The following is a 15134-nucleotide window of genomic DNA, read 5'->3' on the forward strand; positions in this document are numbered from 1 at the left end:
ACTAGTAACTTGTTCCTAAATGTAGAGAGGATGACAATCAAGATTGCATTTAGTATAATGTTGTCTGGTTTTATCCTAGAAATTTCGAAAAGCAGCTACTGAATGAGAATATAAACTAGTATAACATGTGTTCCTAAACGTAGAGAATAAAAGTATTAACTTTATTCTGCTAATTGATAATTCCTAACTTTGCAATCAAAGTACCATGCATTATATCATTTCACATCAATTTTGCAAACTTTGGTACAACACAAATGGAAAAACAGCCAGGTAGATAGTATGAGATAAATGAGATTAATAGGAAAAATAGTCAGGTCTAGATAGCATAATAATAAGAATAATAATTTATATTATTACCTCTATAATAATCTTTTTATAACGCTCACAAAGTGGAGAAGTCATGTATGATGCTATTTGAATGTACTCTTCCCATAAAATTTTAGAAGCCACATTATCTCTGTTTGGATAGGCACGAGCAACCAATTTCTGCACCTCTTCGTCAAGTTTAGCACGTGTAACCTCGATCTCCTCTATTGCTTCAACCATATTAGTCACATCTGTCAGGACCTTCCTAATAATAGAATATGCAGACTTTGGAATGCGCTCTGGGATGCAGACCAGAGAAGATTGAGAAATGGTATATTTGGAAACTTCATCAATTCCAACAAGCTCCTTGAGGGTATGGCGCGGGAACATTTTAACTTTTCCTTTCTTTGGTGGACAAACCTCCAGCAATAGTTCAACATCACGTTTCCTTTGGTTGGCTAGAGATAGTGGTGCATCCTGAGAATTCCCCTCTTCCGTTGCACGCTCCACGACCTCCTAAATTACATAAGAACCAAGGATATACGACTCAATTATTTAACACAATATTCCGTTAATGCAAATGAGAAAAATTGAAATTTTAAGCTACATTATGCTTAAACATGTAAATAGACGCGGATGATGATATATCGATAAAAATCAAGAAAGCAAAAAAACACAAAAAAGTAAAATTTCATAATATATTAATCTGCAGACTCAGTTCTTGACCCTGATAATTTTAACAATGGAAGTGAATGTATAAGTGAATGGATTTAATAATTTCACATGCCACAAGTTACAAATTATCAATTGAGAGGCAAAAATATAGCTGATGTATTTAAAAAGATAGAGGTAGTATTTATGCCCACAATTCCCAGATTGTACAATGTCAACAAAAACAGGGCTTATAGCAGCGGCACAGAGGTAGTATTTAGAAAAAAAAATTGAGGTAGATGGTAAATAAGAAGTACTAGAGAAGTTTGGGCTGCTAGTGTAAAAATTCATTGTTGCTGCCATTACTTCTAAATTTAAAATTCAAAACTAAACAAATATCAGTGATATTTGTTTAATGATTTTCCTTATTATTTAAGGTACGGATTCTCTTTATATCAGTGAGATTAATTGGTCTACTAAACAAAAATTTGTCTCCTTTATATCCAAATATCACTATCACTTTGTAAATATTAATACTTATAATATTTCGCTACTTGCATGAGTAATGAGCCATATTAAATTTCACAACATAATTGTTGTCTCTATTCCCTGGCAGCGAACAAACAAAGAAACTGCTTACGACAGCTTCTTATATACACCTGAAGCATAGAGAACAGCCCAAATGTATTTCTGTAGATGCTAGAATGAACCCAAGAATTCTGCTTTCTGGGTCTGCATGTATGTCATACCTGGCTCATCCTTTTGCTGAAATTACGCTGAACTAATTGTATGTTTATTTAGTAGCTTTACGCTTTTTGCTATGTGTCTAGGATCTGAGATATACCAGGAAACGTTGGCAAAGGCGCTTGCTAATTTTTATGGTGCCAAATTGCTTACATTTGATAGGCACTCCATCATGGCTGTAAGTTTTGAATTTTATTTTGAAAGTGTCGTGAAGTTACAGGATTAATCTGCTCTAGTTACTTTTTGGTTACTTTTATTATGGTTCCGAATTGCTTACATATGATAGGCACTCTATCATGGCTGCAAGTTTTCTATTCTAATCTGACTGTGTCGTGAATTTCAGGTTTTATCTGAAACACAGAAACAAGTAAACAGTGCTGAGAAAGCAATCTCTCTCCATGAAACATCGGAGAACACACTGTTTAAATTAGGTATCCACTTAGCCTAAAGCTCAAGTTATCTGCCAAAAGTGAATGTTAAACGAAGACTCGTTAATCGACTAAATTCAACTCCTAGAACTTAACTTATAGCACATAAGATATATGGTGAACATGTAGCCAAAAGATTTAATTGCTTTCATCTCTTTTACGAGTCTCATTATATATGGAAAAATTAATAAATTATTAGCCGCAATCTATATCTGTGTCATTTAAAAATCTAAAATAACATGATGATGATAGAAAGAACAACTTACTTTAAACTTTTGCCGTATTTCTTCCACTTTTCCTTTCTTTTTGTACGAAACATCAAATTTTTCCAAAAGGGTGGGAGGCTTTTCCAATTTTTTCTCCAGTTCCTACAAAAGAGATATAAAAAAATGAACATGTATAGATAAAAGATACTTTTGTAAAATCAAATAGAAAGTTCTTGAGAAAATCTTGCCTCATAACGTTGGTCAAAAGGCTTCGCTCCACTGGAGTGCTTAATATCTGACTTCTTGACATTTTCCTTTCCATTTTCCGACAACTTGGAGAATGTCTCAGTCTCCCAATAGTCACATAAACCTCCCATGCAGGTTCTGATAAGTAGTAGGGGGCAAGTACGCCGGGTTGCACTTTTATCTCCCCTGGCATGTGCCTCTTTAACCCTATTAGCTACATCAGTCTTCCAAGTATTCATATAACATTTCAAATTCACCTTCAAATGATTTCTCACGATAGCATCCCCTTTGAGTTCTTTGATTTTATCAACTTTATATTCTCGCTGATATTCGTAGTATTCCTTCGGGAAAAAAGTTTTAGAATTCTTTACAAGCGAGTATTAATATAAAAATGTCATATTAATTGAAAAGTTCAGAAAATTTATAAGCAGCATACCTTGAACTCCTGGATACACTTATTTAAAAAATCCTCTCGTGTGCGTCCTTTTTCTTTTGCTATTTCAAACTCCCAGTTATTCCTTACTATCACTCTAATTGTTTTCTTGTAACGAGCCTCTTTAATACTGTTAAATGAAAAAAGTTGTGTAAGTAACATATTATAATTTGTTGAAAAATAACAAAGCTATAAAAAAATGTTTACTTTTTTCCATTTATAAAGGTTACAACTCCAAGTTTCGGTTGTCCAAGTTGTGGCTTCTTTTGGTAATCACCATCACAAATGCTGCGTTGAGCTCTCCCAAATATGAGAACACCGTCACTCTATCCAGCATCATCATCTTCCTGTTCTTCATCACTGCCTTGTGCATCAATTTCTTCCTCAAGATCAACTTCTCCATTACCCCTACCCTGGCCCTGGCCCCTAGTATCATTTCTACCTCTTCCACCTCTTCCTCTGTTACTGGTGACCCTACTCAGTGCACTCCCATTACCACTACCCCCCACTGCCATGAGAATAATAAATAGAACAAGCAGCCAACAACTCTTAAATGTCTCCTGCAAAATTTGTACAATTATATAAATGTAAAATCTAAGCAAGTATGATTTTGTAAAGTCAAATAAATAAACATCTACAATTAAATAAGTGGAAATATTAATATATGGAAGACTATTTCTTTTGAAGTTCAATTTATAATTTCAAATCGTGTTACTCATAACAATTTTAACAGAAATTACTAACAGATCAGCAGTAAATATAATAGTGTACTCGTAAATAATATATTTGAAAGAATGGGACATTATAGTTGGGTAGCAAAAGTAATTAAAGATTACCTTAATCTGTGTGTTGGTTGTTTTTTAATACTGAAGCCTATAAGTAAATCCTGTAATGATAAATCCGATGTTACAAATTACAGTAGTGATCTTCTTTTATTATCCTTCACTGATCTTCTTTTAAGGTTTAGGTAAGATGTTTATATTCAAATTATTAATGTACTCAAGTCTAATGAATATAGTAATGTGCCTACATTTTACCTTCCCAGCCTCATGAATATAGTATATTTACATGACTCAAGAGTGTTTGAATAAAAAGGGGACCATTTCTGCAATATACGAAGAGAATTGCAAAAACTAAAAAGCATATCAATTGGAAAGAAGAATTGTGCTAGGTATATACCAGTTCCTTCTCAGAATATTCAAAAATATATCTGAATTGTACCAAGTATAAATGCATGATCTCAATAGAACATCCAAAATGCAGCAAAAAGATTTAATGATTCAATACGAAAGTAGTTCATGCGGTAGGGATGAATGACTGGTTGATTCTCCTTTGGCAAACAGTTAATCAAGCTATACCAACGTATGTATAGAATATAATGATTTTGGCAAAGGAGAATTGCCCTGCCATTTAGTAATTCTTACTAGTGTAAGCCATCATCTAACTCTTAATTATCTGCTAATTACTAATCTTGGTTGAGTATTCATGGACCGATGGACGCTTGGGAAGAGGAAGTGACTAGTTAAGGTCATTTACCATTTAATTATGTTAATTAAATTATTTTGTTTTGTGTGTGAGCGCAATATATATATCTTCTAGTGAGCGATATTTGTAATTTTAGCAGATCATGAATCTTCTTATGCTTATCCATTCATTTCTAGATCATATATATGACGCTTAATATTAATACTCACCTGAGATTTTTCTTTCACACAAACTAAAACAACTACTGACATTGAGCTATTTTCACAGTTTGCTAAAGATTGGTTTGCCTTATTATGATCTATTCAAATGCTCTCTTCTTTGTTGGAAGTGAGCTAAAATAAAGCAAAGATATCAGAGATATACAATATTAAAAAATCAACTTGACATGTGACTTTAGATTCCTTAGCAAAACAGAAGAGCTCAAATCAACTCTAACAGACATGCTTGTTCAATACATAAACATATATAAATTATTAGGTGCCATTAGTGACAAATATTTACAAAGTAACCGTATTCATAAAATTGACGAAATCGCTAAACTAAATAATTAATTTCATTTCAATCATTGGATTACTTAACAAAACAAAATATAGACTGTACAGTAACATAGTACATGTGTGCGTATACGACAGATGTATATCGCAAGTACCCCTGTACTCTAGTGTACTCGTAAATTAGCAGAAAATTATTAATTACTAAAAGATTTTCAGGGACACAAAATATAAAATAATTAAGGACAGTAAACGGAAACAGAATTCAATCATCTTAAAAGGAGATGAACTTACTTTGTTTGTAGCAATTTCACGCGCTTCAACAAATGTGATGAAACAATAAACCAATATTATCCCAGCCAAAAGTTGTTTTCCCTTCCCAGGCTAGTGACATAAAATTAAATGAAAAATAAGTTCAAGCCTCTAAATTAAATGAAACCATAAATTGCATTCCAAGAATAAGGTAAATGAGCATATAATAAGTTAAAACATTAATTTCTTTGCACTACTATATCACTATTGACGAGCTTAAAAAAGTTGAAGATATGGAAATCACTATTGAGGATCAAGTTGAGGACCAACACACAATACACAACTTGACTGCTTTTAAATTTGTCGAGGAACACAAGGTGGTTGATAATATCGAATTTATTACTCTGGAAATATATGTTCAAGCCTCCTTGACATGCAACCTATTTTCAATGTTAATCTAAATAGCCGAAGAGCATTATATGAGCATATCATAAATAGACAACCAACAATAGGCCTAGTAAGTGCATTATATACGAGGCGTAGCAGCATATAACAATCTTACAAACTCATAGCATGAATTAATAAAAGATAAATAGGTATACAGATAAAAACGGGTCGCAGTAAAAGTTGGCTTGCACCAATGATGAATGAGTAAACTTACAACACAAAATCATTATAAACTGCAAGACTTCCTAGTCCTGAAGTTTTTAAATTAGTAAAATATTTGTTTCTAACACTTTAAAGCAAAATCAAACATGTCAGAGAGAATAAATCCGAGTCATAACAAAAACAAAGTCTAACTGCACACAATCCATCCATCAAAAACACAAATCCAATACTTTATGTAAGAGCCACATTCATAACCTAACCCAAACACTGACCTCAATTTATCAAGTAAATAATATAGAGACAAACATCTCCGACTCAATTGCAACAACATATCTTTATACTTAAATAAAATACTCAAATAAATTTTTGACATAATGTCCACCAAATTCATAATCAATCAAGTTCCTTATTTTATCACTTGATATCAAAAAAATACATCCAAATACCAGAAGTTAACTCTGGTACTTGTTCGCTTCATTAGTATGATTAATACCTGTGGAGAAAGCGATGAAAGCCCCGTCATCCCAAAAGCCCTGAATCCGAGAAATCCAATGACAGCAAGCGCAATAGTGAGAGCAGCAAGGCCTATTAGGGTTCCGATTAGGGTTATTCCGGTGAGGAAAAGTAGGGTTCCGCTGAGAGTGACGACGGCGAGGACTTGGGAGGTGGAGGGGGTGTTTTTGGGGAGGAGAGATTTGACTCCGGCGGAGGGGTTGGTGTGTTGTGGGTGTGTCATTCTCGATTTTGGAGGCGGCTTCCAGTGAGAGTTAGACGCGAAAGGGTTTGTGAGAAAGATAATATTTTATTTCAGCTGTGAAGATATGAGCCAAGTAAATGACACGGGTAAATGCAATTAAAAATGGTTGATTTTAGGATTTAAATTCAATTAAAATCGGTTGATTTAATACACCACTTCTTACCTCCTCTAGTAGCTACTGGAACTCGAGCCCTGCTTTTGCAACAATAATAAGTTGAAGGTTAATATATATTTATCTAACATTAAAAATTTGATGTCTAATACAAATCAATATTACAATTGAAAAATTAAACACGGCCATTACAATAATTTTCAACTTAAACATTTTTTTGTAAAATCACTAAAATTTTAAGTTAAGCCATGTCATCTTCCTCGCTTTCACTTTCTTCATCAATAATCATGTCTTCATCTTGATTTTGTTCTTGGTTGTACTCATCCGTATAATTGTCATTTTCAACAAATCTCAAATCAATAAAAAAATTTGAAGGATCATGAATCATCACGGGCTCGACACGAGATGATGAAGTATTTGAAACCTCATTTTGCAAGGCATCTTCACTTGATGTAAAGTTCCTTTTAGATTTCACTTCTTCATTAACAAAACGACTCTTTGTTGTTAAAATGGTGTACCATGGTGATCTTGGATTTGAAATATGCCTCGCATAATACATTTGATGAGCTTGACTAGCTAACATGAACACATCTTCCACATTTAATGTTGATCGAACATCCACCGTTGTCATCCTATTTCTATCCACCTTGACATGCTTTGTATGATCAAACCAGTGACATTTAAATAATATAACTTTATGCCCATTACGGTAATGAAACTCAAGTATTTTTTCGAGTCGACCATAATTATTTTCAAAACTCCCCTTATATGAAGATCCTACATATAAATGAGTAAATTTCTTAGGTACAAGCAATGCATTAATATAACGAAAGAGAGAACAATAGATACGAAATAATTAAGTACCGTATATTTCTTACCAATGACAAGCACACCCGAATTTGGTGAAGTGCGTTCACTAAAATTTGCACAACCAAATTTGTAACCATTACAGTGGCAACCATTATAAATATCCACATCTCGCATCGGACCTTTTATTAAATCCTTAAAAACATTTTTAGGTTGTGGATCATCCGCTACCTAAAAATTTATATATATTTATAAGTGCATTACAATTATAATATTTGAGGACAATAAGAAACATTTATATGTATGTGTTTAGACACATACCCTTCTTTCAAACCAATTTATGAATCGATCTTTTTGAAAATTTTCTTTTGCTGCATCATCAAACTCTGGGTATTTTCTATGTACCAACTTGTTAAATTCACTAAAAACAAATAACAATCATTATAATAAAATAAATCAAAGTAAAAAATACCATAGATTTGTTAAAGACCTTACCCCAAGTACTTTGCAACCTCCGGTGTGTTGATAATAACGTAATATTTGATGAGTCTATCTTCATCGGCCGTCAAGATTCTATGCCCTTTTCTTATAATGGGTTTCGCCGGATACGTGTAAACTTCTAACAAGTTAGGATCATTACACGTTTTAGGTGCCTCGTAACGACGCAATCGATTGTGTATTGTTTCAACTTTGGATTTAAAATATAGAGAACAAAAGTGCACACATTCCTCCTCGATATAGCGTTCAACCATTGACCCCTCCGGATGTGCTTTGTTTCTAACTTTCATCTTCAATCCATGTAAAAATATTTCAAAAGGGTACATCCATCGATATGTAACAGGGCCACCCAACTTACACTCGGTGGCCAAATGTAGTGACAAGTGCTCCATCGGGTCAAATAAACCGGGAGTAAAGATGGTTTCAAACTTAGACATTATCCTCATAATATCTTTCTCCATTTTTAACAAATCGGAGTATTTCAAGGTAGATCAGCACAAATCTTGGAAGAAGTTAGACAATTCAATAATGGCATCAGCCACTTGCCTCGGTAATAAGTCACGGCAAACAATAGGCAATAATTTTTGCATGAAAATATGACAATCATGCGATTTCATACCACGAATAGTATGTTTTTCGAAATTCACACACCTAGATATATTTGAAATGTAACCATCCGGAAGTTTAAGTGTTGAAATCCACTCAAACAAATTATCAATTTGTTCCCTCAAGAGCGCATATGGAGCATGTGGCATTATGTCTCCATCTTGAACCGACAACTCACGTCGAATACCTAGTTCCTCACAATCATACCTTGATTTTAAGTTATCTTTGGTCTTGTTCCTGTCAGCTAATATCGTGTAGAAAATGTTTTCAAAAACATTCTTTTCAGTATACATGACATCAATATTGTGACGAAGATCAAGTGTCTCCCAATACGGGAGCTCAAAAAATGGAGAATATTGAGTCCAATTATGAGTAACACCATAGTCCCGAGGTCTTCTTTTTGTTAACTTTCCTGGAGGAGGAAATTGTATAAGATCACATACAATCTTTGCCCTTCCACCTGAATATCGAGCTGTGACAGAACATACCTCTTTCTTTCCAAACTTTGTGCTACTCCTCAATTGATTACCCGATTCCAAAAAATATCGAGCAGTGCCAAAGAAAGAAGGCTTACCACCATTCCTCAGTTGAAAGCCTTTGATATCACCACTACATACATGACAAGATAACTTACCCTTAGTCGACCATCCACTTAACATCACAAGTGCTGGAAAGTCGCTAATAGTCCACATTAGTACAGCCCTCATCTGAAAATTTGTACGTGATGACCTATCATATGTTTCCACTCCTCTATGCCATAATAGCTTCAATTCATCAATTAACGGTTGGAGGTAAATATGTAGGTCTTTTGTAGGATCATTAGGACCGGGAACAATGAGAGGCATGAACATATATGGAGCTTTCATGCACATAGATGGTGGAAGGTTGTAAACAACCACCACAACGGGCCATACGGTATAATCCCTGGCAAGTGGATCACGAAATGGGTCAAATCCATCACTAGAAAGGCCAAGTCTGATATTTCGTGCCTCTTTTGTAAATCTCGAAAATCTAGCATCAAATGTTTTCCATTCATCTCCAACTGCCGGGTGAGATAACTGACCATCAACTATGACCCTATCATGGTGCCACGTCATACAATTAGCAGTTTTCTTAGACATGTACAAACGTTGTAGTTTCGGTATAAGTGGAAAGTATCGCAAAATTATTCTTGGAATCAGCTTCTTTTGGTTATCCTTTCGGTCCTTATATCGACCTTTGTGACATATGTCACAACATGTCTTTTTACTATTTTTCTTGTAAAATAACATGCAATCATTCTCGCAAGCATCAATCTTTTCATATCCCATATTCAAACCACTTATCATCTTTTTCACATCATAATATGTCTCAGGTAGATTGTGTTTCTCCGGAAATACTGACCCAATAAGTTCAAGTAACTCATCAAAGCCCTTGTTACTACAACCATGCTTATTCTTGAAATATAACAACCTATTTACGAATGACAAAGTGGTAGAACTTGGACAATTTGGATAAAGAGGTTTAGAAGCACCGTCTAACATCTCATAAAAAAATTTTGCTGTTGCATTCGGTTCCTCCTCACCATTCCCGAAATTTCCATGTGCATCCGCAAAGTCTTGAAGCATTTCACGTACATCATACATATCATCATCTCTAGGATCATTATTACCCAAACTAGTCTCGGCTTCAACCCCGGACCTACGCTTTTCGCCATGAAAAACCCATTTAGTATATGACTCCATAATGCCATGTCGATACAAATCATAAGTTACATTATCGGGTAATTTACGCCATGTATTTCCACACTCATTATATGGGCATCTTATCCTCCCCATTGAATCAACTTCCCCTTTCATAGAAAAATTGATGAAATTTTGTACACCATGTTTGTACTCCTCGGTTATATTATTCCTTGCATCAAACCTACGATGCATCCAACTTCGATCGGATGTCATCTACAATTATCATATTTTGATTAATTAGTTATTATAGATAAGAACTAACATCAATAAATAACTTAATTAAATTAATATTTCATTAGTATGATTAATACAATCATTATATAACTCAATGTCTTCTGATTATTTTAACATACTAAAAACAAGTAATAATCACACTAATTTAGCCACAATTGACAATATTAACACAATTGACATATAAAAAAATTAACTATATTAACACAATTGACATATATGAATACAAGAATTACAAGTATATGTATGAAAAATGTGAAAGAATACTTACTTGGGCATGAATGCTTTTAAAATTGAAGATTAAGAAATTAAAGGAGATAGGAAAAATGGTGAAAGAAGAAAAAGGGGGCCACTGGAAAGAAAGGATACTGACACCAGGGTTTCTAAATGTGTTACCCAAATACAACAGGAAACGGTTGAAAACGAACATCGGGTATATTGAACCAGATACGGTTGAAAACGAACATCAGGTATATCCAACCAGATACGGTTGAACTTAAAATCCGCTGAATTTATTCATTTTGGTGGGAACTTTCCCGCGAACAAAAAAATTGTTCATACTAAATTCAACCGGAAATCGTTGAATAAGATTTCCGTTGATTTTATCCGGTTGAATTTATTTTTGGTGGGAACTTTCCCGCTCACCCAAAAATTGGTTGTTCTAAATTCAACCGATTTTGGTTGACTATAAAGCAGTTGAATTTATTTGGTTGAATTTAACTTTGGGGGGGGGGGATTTCCCGCCCGGTGAAAAGTTGGGAACACTAAATTCAACGGGTTCTGGTTGAATTTAAAACCGGTTGAATTTAGTCGGTTGAATTTAGTGACGGTTGAATTTGAGCGCAGGTCAAACGTCTAACAACGTTGAATTCAAATTCAACCATATACGGTTGAGTTTATGTTCGGTTGAATTTAACCCCATTTTCTAGTAGTGATTAGTGTTAGAATATAAAATTTAAAGTGCTGAAAAAGGTCTTCATATAGTAATTTAAGATTTTAGATTTACTATTTTCTTAATATGATGTGCTGATGAGAGATTATGTTAGCCTTCCTGACACCTCAATATTCACATAATATATCAGGGACATGAAAATAAAGTTAATTATATTAGAAAAAGATGGAGTCCCATTAATAATTTCAACACATAAATGAGCTATCATAGATTATAACAAAATGTAAAGAAAGTGTAACATAAGAGTCTTGCTGTCCAAAATTATGTGTTCATTAAATTATCTCAGAACCGGGATGTGGGAGGTGTATTTACTGTTTACAAACACATGTATATGTATGAAGATAGGAGACAACCTGTGATTTCCCAGTCCTCATAAAAATTATTATGGCCACATGATTTATAACGCCAGTGTCATAACTTAGAATAACCAAGATTTTATTTGTTAACGGGTGACTGAGTACTGAATAACTTCTGATGGTTCCACTGCGTTGCATCTAAAAAATGTTTGTGGATCATTGCATGCCATATATACAAAAATTTGAGATGAAGCAAGAATCGAATATCCTAAACTCAAGACAACAAGCGAGAGCCTCTTTAACACTTTGAGCAGCACTAAATTCAAGAATTATCCATGTTTTATTTTAAAATAAATATATACTTCCTCCGTCCCTTTGATTTTTTATGATCAAAATGACCCAATTTTGACCAAAAATTTCATATAGTATACCATCAAGAAAATTCATAAAAGTTATATCATTATAAAGTACATGGAATCTATTTTAATATGCATTTTTACGTTTTTTAAAATAATGAAAGATTGATATTTAATTTACGGTCAAAGTTGGGTCAATTTAATCACAAAAAATTAAACATGACAAATAAATTTGGATGGAGGTAGTAGTTTTTACTCTACTTAAAGTTGGCCATATATATCAGTGATTATTGTTTAGGCATAAAAATTTTATGCTGATCTGACTTTCAAAAGGGTGGAGTAAGATGGTTCAAAAGAATGTCTAAAGTATCTCAAATAAAAAACTTACAAGTTTTAAAGAACTGAACTCAGGCATTTAATTAGATCCAAAATTAATGTCAACTAATTTGTAGTCCAGATCGTTAATAAGAACACGTAATAATTCTATACTAACAAAATCCTGGAAGAGATCTTAGTAGGTATCGATACTTAATATTTCAATTAGTTATAGCTGCGGCTAGATAACCGATGAATAAAATAATATTTTACTTAATGAGATGTCGTCCCATGCTTTATGCATGCAAACTATACTTATATAGTTATATAATATAAAATAGAGAAATGTTAAAGGCTCAAAAATTGTTCTCAGATGTTAACTTGTCAACATATTATTGATTATTCTATCATTTATGGTAGCGTTAAAGAGGTTTTTTGCTAAATTACGAGCGCTCACGAAAGTTGAACCGTTAATTTTTTGAAGAGCAAAAACTTAATCACTGCACCACCTGTACCAACAATTTGTCAACGTCTACAAAAGTTGTGGACGGCTGTTAATTTGTCCGTGCATTTGAATTCCTGTAATGGAAGCATTTTATATTGGAATTAAAACGTGCGGCGGTTCGATTGAACATATTATATACTCACCACACAATATTCTAAGCAATCACACACACATGATTCACGACTTATACAATTATGGGTGTGTGTATGTTGGACATATATAATACGTGTACTTATCATGTACACACATTCAGAAGGATATCTATTTATAAATCTATGAATATATAGTTGTTGTACTTCTTATTCTTACTAGTTTGAAGGAGCTAGCAAAATGGGAAGGAAACCTTGCTGCTCAAAAGTTGGGATGAAAACCGGAGCATGGACGGCGGCTGAAGATAAAATTCTTACCGATTACATTCTTCTTCACGGTGAAGGCCGATGGCGCAATCTTCCCAAAACTGCAGGTATTATAGCTGGCCACTTCCATAACAATAAAGTTTCGTCTAATGAAGGGCAGCCAAGAAATGGTTGCTGTAGTTCCCCTAATATGTCTCTGTTCATATATACTCCTCCTTCCCTAAATACGTTTTTTATTTATACTGTACATGTTTGCCAATATATATTTTTAATTTTCAATATCTTTAATTTCGTATTAGTATTAAATATAAAAATTTCATTGTATTAAAGTACTCATAAATACGAATCCAACAAAATCACTCGTGAACTTATAGGTTAGATGTAAATTAGTAGTAAATCACGTATCATGAATAGTGTACAAAGTCAAAATATGAAATATTTTTTGGGACAGAGGAAGTATATTTTATGCAGAATAAAAAACCCAAAATAGCATATTTAAAGTAATTTAGACTTTAATTATCATAAATAATGAGTCAATTTGAAATTCTAGTTCCGCTACTGTCTCTCTCTACATATATATTTTATGCAGAATTACAAAAACCTAAAATGGATGCAGGATTAAAGAGATGCGGGAAGAGTTGCAGATTGAGATGGTTGAATTATTTGAGACCCGATATTAAGAGAGGTAACATCTCCAATGATGAAGAAGACCTCATCATTCGCCTTCACAAGCTCCTCGGTAACAGGTAGGTCAATATATGTTAACATTATACTCTTGTTCCTTTATAGTAATTTTTAGGGGACTGAACAAAGAATTTAGCGTTGAACTGTTTCTGACAGATGGTCTCTAATAGCTGGTAGGCTCCCTGGACGAACAGATAATGAAATTAAGAATTACTGGAACACAACTTTAAAGAAAAAGGCTTGTGGTAATCACAAATCTCCTGCTTCTTCTTCGAAAGCCCCAGCTAAACAATGCAACAATATAAAGATCAAGAAAAATCTTGAGAAAGCTGAATCAACTCAGCAAAATGTGGAGTCCAATGTATCAAATGTTAAGGCTTTAAACTGCAGTAATCAGTTACCAGTTGATCCAAACGAAAGTAGTTCAGATACTAGCATGGAGCCACTAGTCGAAAAAACATCAACTCTGAAGGATGAAAATATTAATCAACCAGTTCCAGACCTTGTGCCTGATGTTGACTCGAGTGACATTTACTTAAAGGAGCTTCTTGATTTTGATTTCTCGGGTTTATTAGGCACTGAGTATAGGGATTATGAGATGGAAGAGTTTTGGAGGGTAGATGAGCAAAATTTGTATTTTGACACTGATAACCTTAACTTTGCAGACTGTATCGGAGATTGGTTAGTCTAGTGTTTCGAAAGTGTACAAAAATGCTTTCATTATCAGTCGCTGAATACTATTACTGTTCCTTCATCCCGCTATATAAATGCATGCTTCTCACTAATCCTGGTACAAAAACTCTACAAAGTATAATTTCCATAAACTAATGTTATTTTCTGATCGGTGTTGACATAATAGATATATAAAATCTTCTAAATTATAAAAAAAATTCAAAATTTTGCAGTTCCAAACTTCATATTTTTGAGGCATGATTAGCAGCTGTACAATATTTTATTATTGCAGATATATATATTTGTTTATTAACAATTTAATGGTTTAAATATGAAGAGTTAGGTTCAGTGGAGACCAACTTTACTTGGAGTCCTTGAATCTTGTTATGTAAATCTATTTTACACCAAACTT

The 15134-nt window shown here is 33.6% G+C and overlaps 3 protein-coding genes across 3 annotated transcripts; 1 reads left to right on the forward strand and 2 right to left on the reverse strand.

Annotated features, from left to right (window-relative positions):
• Positions 1–194: 194 nt before the first annotated feature.
• Positions 195–6646, reverse strand: LOC141678611 (uncharacterized). The gene is made up of 7 exons (XM_074484955.1): positions 6345–6646; positions 5285–5374; positions 3222–3574; positions 3018–3144; positions 2584–2922; positions 2396–2497; positions 195–822 (listed from the first exon to the last, which is right to left on the reverse strand). Exons 5-7 carry the CDS (start codon positions 2818–2820, stop codon positions 346–348), a joined length of 816 nt encoding a protein of 271 aa, XP_074341056.1. The 5' UTR covers positions 2821–2922; positions 3018–3144; positions 3222–3574; positions 5285–5374; positions 6345–6646; the 3' UTR covers positions 195–345.
• Positions 6647–8516: 1870 nt separating this feature from the next.
• On the reverse strand, positions 8517–10448 carry LOC141679202 (uncharacterized). Its single transcript, XM_074485710.1, has one exon. The coding sequence runs from the start codon at positions 10446–10448 to the stop codon at positions 8517–8519; it is 1932 nt and encodes a 643-aa protein (XP_074341811.1).
• A 2734-nt stretch (positions 10449–13182) lies between these two features.
• On the forward strand, positions 13183–14804 carry LOC141679089 (uncharacterized). The gene is made up of 3 exons (XM_074485576.1): positions 13183–13473; positions 13983–14112; positions 14207–14804. Exons 1-3 carry the CDS (start codon positions 13341–13343, stop codon positions 14739–14741), a joined length of 798 nt encoding a protein of 265 aa, XP_074341677.1. The 5' UTR covers positions 13183–13340; the 3' UTR covers positions 14742–14804.
• The last annotated feature ends 330 nt before the right edge of the window (positions 14805–15134 follow it).

This window comes from Apium graveolens, chromosome 8, assembly GCF_009905375.1.
Source record: "Apium graveolens cultivar Ventura chromosome 8, ASM990537v1, whole genome shotgun sequence".
NCBI lineage: Eukaryota > Viridiplantae > Streptophyta > Magnoliopsida > Apiales > Apiaceae > Apium > Apium graveolens.

Excerpts from the sequence above, each read along its gene's own strand:
- LOC141678611 (XM_074484955.1), bottom strand. The coding sequence starts at position 2,820 with ATGAATACTTGGAAGACTGATGTAGCTAATAGGGTTAAAGAGGCACAT. Across the intron at positions 2,498-2,583 it reads CTTTTGACCAACGTTATGAG|GAACTGGAGAAAAAATTGGA; the intron begins GCAAGATTTTCT and ends TCTCTTTTGTAG. Across the intron at positions 823-2,395 it reads AAATACGGCAAAAGTTTAAA|GAGGTCGTGGAGCGTGCAAC; the intron begins GTAAGTTGTTCT and ends TATGTAATTTAG.
- LOC141679202 (XM_074485710.1), bottom strand. The coding sequence starts at position 10,448 with ATGGGGAGGATAAGATGCCCATATAATGAGTGTGGAAATACATGGCGT.
- LOC141679089 (XM_074485576.1), top strand. The coding sequence starts at position 13,341 with ATGGGAAGGAAACCTTGCTGCTCAAAAGTTGGGATGAAAACCGGAGCA. Across the intron at positions 13,474-13,982 it reads CAATCTTCCCAAAACTGCAG|GATTAAAGAGATGCGGGAAG; the intron begins GTATTATAGCTG and ends AAATGGATGCAG. Across the intron at positions 14,113-14,206 it reads CACAAGCTCCTCGGTAACAG|ATGGTCTCTAATAGCTGGTA; the intron begins GTAGGTCAATAT and ends TGTTTCTGACAG.